This window comes from Salvia hispanica, chromosome 3 (genome assembly GCF_023119035.1).
Source record: "Salvia hispanica cultivar TCC Black 2014 chromosome 3, UniMelb_Shisp_WGS_1.0, whole genome shotgun sequence".
NCBI classification, from domain to species: Eukaryota; Viridiplantae; Streptophyta; class Magnoliopsida; order Lamiales; family Lamiaceae; genus Salvia; species Salvia hispanica.
In genome coordinates, this window is record NC_062967.1 from 29687630 (window position 1) to 29694732 (window position 7103).

The following is a 7103-nucleotide window of genomic DNA, read 5'->3' on the forward strand; positions in this document are numbered from 1 at the left end:
TTTAGGGTTTTTTTTTTCCTCAAACACCGTCACGGCGTTTATGATCACTGCATAACAAAGTAATATCCAAATGTTGGCATGATCACTGCATAACAAAGTAACATCCAAATAAGAAAGGAATTAGCTAATTTAATTCAAAAGAGGACACCACTCAATATATAGAGTTGGTATCATGCTTCAGCTACCAGAAGTGAAGTTAGGAATTCAAATGTGTATCTTATTACCTTCCCCAACCCAACCAAAGCACAGCTGGCTGTCATTTACAAATAAAATGTAGAAGAGAGACTTTAATTCACTTCTGGATATTCATATTAACTTTAAGGTCCGATTACTTGACAGACCACATTTTTTGGTCATTCTGCCAGTTTATGCAGCACTCCAACCCACAGTTTTTCTTACCCCTGTATCCTTCATCTTTTTCCTCACTTGTCCTACATCTTCCCACATGCCCATAGAGCCATAAAAGTCTGAGGCCAATATGTAATACCCATCATTTTCTGGGTCAGCTTCAATAGCATGGTTTGCCATCTTCATACCCATTGCAGCATTATTATGTAATTTACAAGAAGTTAGCAGAGAACCCCATATGCCCCCATCAGGGGTAAACGGCATCAATAAAACAAGCGCTTCTGCCTCATCCAAATAACCAGATCGCCCATAAAGATCCAGCATACATGCATAGTGCTTTAGTGTGGGTGCAATAGAATATTCCTTCATTTTGTGGAACATTGACTTGCCCTCATCAACTAATCCAGCATGAATTAATGCTGAGAGTACTGCAAGAAATGTTAGCTCATTTGGTCTAACACCAGATTCTTTCATTCGTTGGAACATCTCAATTGCAGATTTTCCATATCCATGCATACCATAACAGGAAATCATTACATTCCAACATATGATATCCCTTTCACTTATTGAGTCGAAAATTTCTTTTGCCATATCAATTTGTCCACATTTGGCATACATATCAACCAACGATTCACAGCTAAATCCAGCTCTATGATATAATCATGACCCTTTTTCCCCTTTTCAAGAGATGCAATCTGAGCACAAGCAGACAACAAAACTGCTAGTGTTGCTTTGTTAGGCTTTAAGCCTCTCCTAATCATTACATCGAAAAAGAGCTATAGCCTTGAGACAATTACCATTGTCAGTGTAAGATTTGATAAGAGAGTTCCATGTAGTGCTGTCATGTGATGTGTGATGGAGTAACCTTTCTGCTTCATTCAACTTACTACATTTCCCATACATGTTTATCAGTGAATTAACAATTGTGACCTTCTCAAGCATCATTGTTTTTATCATACAGAAATGTATAGAGCGAGCAAAACAGATGGCTCCCAATCTTGAGCAGGAAGAAATTACTGATAATAGACTGGATAAATCAGGTTTAATCCCTTGATGTTGCATTTGTCCGAAGAGCATTATACATTTATTATCTAATCCTACCTTTTCATAGCTAGACACCATTATATTCCAAGAATCTTTTACCTGATTGCGGCATTGAATAAAAATCTTCTCAGCAAGATCCACGAGGCCAAACTTACAGACATTGACGATAACGAAATATGTACCTTCTCATCAATCATATATTTCCACCTTATGATAAAACTATGGAGTGCCTTCCCTTCAGAGACTCCCAATGAATTAGCGAAACCAGAAACCAAACAACTAATTGCCATTCCATCAGGATGTAAACCAGTAGCTTGCATCCTCAAAAATATATCAAAGCATTCAACAATGCACCCCAACCTTGAAAAGACACCCATGACTGATGTCCATGATAATAGATCCTTATAGAAAAAGACATACGTGCATCCTCAACACTACCACATTTGGAATACATTGACAAAATGGCAGACTGAACCACATTTGAGGATACAATTCCTGATTTTAGAGCCAGCACATGCAAGCACCTAGCTTCAACCAAAGCACACAAGTTTCCACAAGCTTGGAAACCCCCTTCTAATGTTCGGAAATTCAGCTTCTCACTATTGCCACCAGTTGTATGCATCTCACAAAGACAGTGAAAACCTTTCTCACTCTCGCCATTCTGCACGTGCCCTATCACAAGTGCAGTCCAAACAACCACATCTTTAACAGTAGTTTCATCAAACATAAGAGATGCATAGTCCATAGTTCCACATTTCGAATACATATACACGAATGAAGCAGCAACAGCAGAGTTTCCATCGAAAAGATTCAGTTTTGAGATTAATCCATGAAATTTCATGCCAATAGAAAGCGATTGGAGTTGAGCACAAGCAGAAACAACCATTGGTATGGTAAATTGTGTAGGCAAAATGCCAGCAAACCTCATCTTGGAGAAGAAGTTAATGGCTTGCACATGAAAAATGGGCTTTGATGATGGAGTTCCAAAGAAAGTGGTGTGTAAAAGTGAGGGAATCAAATAGTTTGGTTGAATTATGGGACTGTTTGAGGGACGCATAATATGCTACCAGCTTTGATGCGATAAATTTATTGTGTGCGTTACCGGTTGTTATGATAGCGGCATGGGCAGATACAAGGGTCTTCTGGTCCAAGTAATCGGTAGTAAGGAAAGAGTCAATGTGTTTGGTAAGGTAACTTGATAGCGAATTAGATGAATGGAGATGTTTGTGGAGCTTCGGGAGTGTGAATACAAACATTGAGGATATACAAGGGAAGAGAAATACGAAGGAACCTCGTGAAGAAGTGAAGCTTGAAGCAGAAACCTCGTGAAGAAGTGAAGAGGAGGAATCGCGTGAAGAACAAGAGCGGTTGATTTGATTCTGATTCTAGGGATTCTTTCTAATTTTGATTATTGATTAGTGTTGAGAGAGGAAATGGGAATTGGAATGCAAGGTTAATTGCGAGGAGGAGGAGAAGAAGAAGAAGAAAAAGAAGAAGATAATAGTGAGGCGACGGTGGACGTTGCGGCGGACGTAACCGGAGGCGCAGGATTTCAGAGAGGTTTCTGCACGTGTGGGAGAGAGAAGAAGAATATGAAGAGAGGTGTTTTGGGCTTGTGATGTGACGTAGATTCGAGAATGGGCCTGCATATTTGATGGACAGTCTGGTGAAGTGAAAAGTCCAAGCCAATTTATCATTTCGCTAAAACTGGTCCTGAACATATAATCATTCTGCACATTTTAAATTGGGTTATAATTGGTCCTCCGTCAATAGTTCCGTTAATTTTATAACAGTCAACGGATTTAATCCAATTTTAACCAAATTAGACTTTTAATTCTGATTTTTAAGTCACTAATTAATTCTCTAATTATTTTTAATAAATATTCATTTAAAATCAGATATAAATAAATAATACTCCCTCCGTTCCATAGTAATAGAGGCAAAACTTTTCGACACGAAGATTAAGAAAAATTGTGTTAGGTGAGTTAAGTAAAGGGAGAATAAAGTGGAAAATGAAAAAAAGGTAGAGAGATGAAGAGAGAAAAAAGTAAGAGAGAGTAAAATAGGTGTGAGAAAATGTGTTGACTTTTACTAAAAAGATAAATGACTCTATTACTATGGAACGTACCAAAATGGCAAAATGACTCTATTACTATCGGAGGGAGTAGATGTTTAATCAAGTATCTATCTGCGAGTTTTGCATCTGTTGTCGAACAACCCCCCCTCCGCCCCAAATTCACTACGATCTTGCACCTGCTGCTTTGGCTCCTAATTCTCTCCCCTACAGTATGTTCAATTCCGCCTCGTCTTCGTCTTTGTCGCCGTCATCTTTCACAATCGACGGAAACATAATTCGGGCTGTGGTTTCGGGTTGTCGGGCTGCTCGGGCCTCCCGCAAAACCCCATTTTCTGCCCAGCTGAAGCTCCCAACCCCAAATCCAATCTCGTAAATCATAATTTCATTTTGTATAGATGATTTAATCAAGTATGTATCATTTTGTATAAATTAATTTTTTAACTCAATATATTGCTTAATGTTTATGAATATAAATTTTAATTCTCAATATTAATCCTTGCATCATTCAATGAAATAGGAGAGAAACAGAACCGATCGAGATGCAAGAAGATGAATGTTGTGGAATTAATTATTTACAATTCTAAATTATTTATAAAAAAAAAAAAAAAAAGTCGCAATCACAATCCTAAGCAGAGTATAGACGCCATCACTGGTATGAGTAGGTGAGGATCCATAGCCCAAGCCGAAGACAAGTCAGATTCGAAGCGAGAGTCGTATCTGTAATTGGGGTTAGAGCCGTACAAGGCCTGGATCCCGTCCACGTCATCCTTCCGGAGCCCCACTTTCCTAGTTCTCGGGCTCAGACTCGGGTACATAATTGCCTCCTTGACGGAGGAGTGGGCCAGGCCTAGCACGTGCCCAATCTCGTGCGTCGCCACCGATTCCAAGTCTATGGCCAGCTTGGAGCGTTCCGCCTCAAAGTCCACGGCCCACCTCTCCGCCGCGTCCAGGTGGAACCGCCCGTTCTCCGGCGAGAACGCGTGGGCCAGCACCCCCAGTATCCCGTCGAACGCCTCCCCGTCCCCGTGGTCCCCGCTGTACCACCCGATCCTGATGTCCGCCTCGCCGTAGTCCTCCGCCTCCGCGAAGTTCACCGGGATGGCCGCCGACCACCGCCCGAACGCCGCCGCGAACGCCGCCCTTATCTCCGGCATCCCCACATAATCGATCACGTTCCCCGGCGAGAACGCGTAGGTGAGCATCATCGGCGCATCCCTCACCCACCGCGGATTCCCGTCGAAGTGCGCGAACCGCCGCGTCGTCTTCAGCCCGGCGTGGCTCCTATCGCCGACCCCGCACCTCGGCGAGACGATCACCTTCATCGTGGTGTAATCGAGCCTCCCCGTCTCAGAAAGCCCCAAATTCTTCTGGTATTGGATCAGAGCCTGCTCGAATTCGTCGTCGAACATATCGGTTAGGTTTTGATTCTCCGGCGGGAGGTAGCCGAAGCGGGTGAAGTAGCGCTTGAGGTCGGCCATGCCGTCGGGACGGCTGCCCTTCTCGGCGTCGATGAAGCGGGTGAAGGTGTGCCATGTGTTGTTGGCCACAGAGACAGGGAGGTCAGTGGAGAGGATGGGCGGCGGGAAAAGAAAGACGAGGAGGAAGAGTGAAATTGAAATATAACTGAAATACGGAAACATGGTTAAGGTAGTTGGTCTTGATTTTTTGCCTTGGGAATCGCAGAAATAAGAGTATTTATGTGAATACAATCAGTGGATATACAATATGGACTACAATTCTTTTCTTTGTATCTATCTAAATATATACTACTCCTGATTAGGTTTTATTTAGCTGGGCTTAGTTCACCTAGATAAGATCGATAAGCAACTAATTAAAGTTAAGAAGATTCTTTGATTTGGCCGCCTCTTTTCCGTTCTGAGATTCCAAGATGGGACAGGGCAGAGGCTTTCACATTTTCACTAATTTCCATTTTTTATTTTAACATATTCAGGGATTTTAAATTTATAAGACTTCATTTTGGCATTTGAATGATAGATTTGATGAATAAGCTTTGTTTTTTTTCCTCAAACCCTATACGTGTGCTTATCTTGTGGTATTTTAGGGTGTCCCCTATACATGGCCGGGCCAAGCCACAAAGTGTGGCCAGGCCACAAAATCGTGGCCGGGTCACCAATGCCCATGTTTCTCACTACAGTGGACATGGCCAAGCCACCAAAAATCTAATTTTTTCCATTTTGTTTATATTTTAATTCTACTACAATAATAATTGAAAAAATGCATACGAACTAAAATTAAAATAAAATCTTCGTTGTGTTATACAAAGGGGTAAAATTATACAACGAAAATTCTCGACTTCTAATAAACTACTTTCCCAACGCATATCACGCTCTACGCCCTCCTCCCCTACGATTCCAAACCTCTTCTACCATATCAGCCTGCAGTGTCGTATGTGATGTTTCCCTCCGCATATTGGCGAACCGTTGGATCAAGTATGCATCACTACGCGGTACACCCATCTGCAGTGGGGCGGTTGCAACACCGTGACTCGTACTTGCACCCTCTTCCGGTGCCCAGTTCTCTGCAGAATATCCTTCGTCCTCTATTATCATATTGTGCAATATGATACATGCATACATGATGGAGGCGACATCATTTTCGTGCCATTGTCGAATCGGGCACCGAAGAATGCCCCATCGCGATTGGAGGACACCAAAAGCACGCTCAACGTCCTTCCTAGCACTCTCTTGTTTGGCCGCAAAATAGGATTGTTTCGGCCCAACCGGCTGCCGGATCGTCTTGACAAACACGGGCCAACGAGGGTATATCCCATCGGCTAAGTAGTATGCCCTGTTGTACTGCGTCCCGTTGGCCATGAATCTGACCGTCGGACCCTCACCCCGACACTCATCATTGAAGAGATGGGACGAATCTAGTACATTGATGTCGTTGTTCGACCCTGCGACACCAAAATAGGCATGCCAGATTCGCAATCGGTAGTCAGCAACAACTTCCAATATCATTGTTGGGTGTCTTCCTTTGAATCCAGATGTGAACTGCTCCTTCCAAGCAACCGGACAGTTCCTCCACTCCCAGTGCATGCAATCGATGCTGCCCATCATCCCCGGAAAATTATGCACTCGCCCGTGCATATCTATCAATCTCTGGCACTCATCGGCATTTGGCTTCCGTAGATACTCCGGACCGAAGATGGTCTGGATACAATTACAAAACTGCCTCAGCGCCGTCAGAGCAGTTGTTTCACCCAACTGTAGGTATTCGTCGAACATATCAGCGGGTCCGGCATAGGCAAACTGCCTAATTGCAGCGGTACACTTCTGATATGTCGACAACCCGGTCGGCCGGTAGCATCATTGCGCAATGTGAAGCACCTGTACCGCTGCGCCAATGTATTCGCTATATGGATGAATAGCCGTTGCGACATTCTGAAGCGGCGACGGAAAATCTCTGCTGGGTAACGGGGGTTATCGCCAAAGTAGTCTTCTACCAACCGCTGGTGTGCCCCGACATGGTCACGCCAGATGGTCCGCCGATGATAGAATGGGCGAACGAACGCCGCCGCCGCCTCCTCCTCTTCTGCTTCCCGTTGCACCTCTTGAACGAGTTCATCGAACTCCCTATCCACCAATTGTTGGAACTCATCGCCGGAACTCAT

General features: G+C 43.5%; 2 protein-coding genes and 1 pseudogene across 2 annotated transcripts; all 3 read right to left on the minus strand.

The window, feature by feature from the left end:
• The window catches only part of LOC125212177, a 3817-nt pseudogene extending 829 nt beyond the window's left edge, over positions 1-2988 (minus strand).
• A 1021-nt stretch (positions 2989-4009) lies between these two features.
• Positions 4010-5201, minus strand: LOC125215911 (metalloendoproteinase 4-MMP-like). The gene has a single exon (XM_048117493.1). It carries the CDS (start codon positions 5107-5109, stop codon positions 4087-4089), a length of 1023 nt encoding a protein of 340 aa, XP_047973450.1. The 5' UTR covers positions 5110-5201; the 3' UTR covers positions 4010-4086.
• A 610-nt stretch (positions 5202-5811) lies between these two features.
• Positions 5812-7103, minus strand: LOC125209811. Its single transcript, XM_048109392.1, has 2 exons — positions 6820-7103; positions 5812-6745 (listed from the first exon to the last, which is right to left on the minus strand). Exons 1-2 carry the CDS (start codon positions 7101-7103, stop codon positions 5812-5814), a joined length of 1218 nt encoding a protein of 405 aa, XP_047965349.1.

Excerpts from the sequence above, each read along its gene's own strand:
- LOC125215911 (XM_048117493.1), bottom strand. The coding sequence starts at position 5,109 with ATGTTTCCGTATTTCAGTTATATTTCAATTTCACTCTTCCTCCTCGTC.
- LOC125209811 (XM_048109392.1), bottom strand. The coding sequence starts at position 7,103 with ATGAGTTCCGGCGATGAGTTCCAACAATTGGTGGATAGGGAGTTCGAT. Across the intron at positions 6,746-6,819 it reads ACATTGGCGCAGCGGTACAG|GCAGTTTGCCTATGCCGGAC; the intron begins GTGCTTCACATT and ends CGCTGCAATTAG.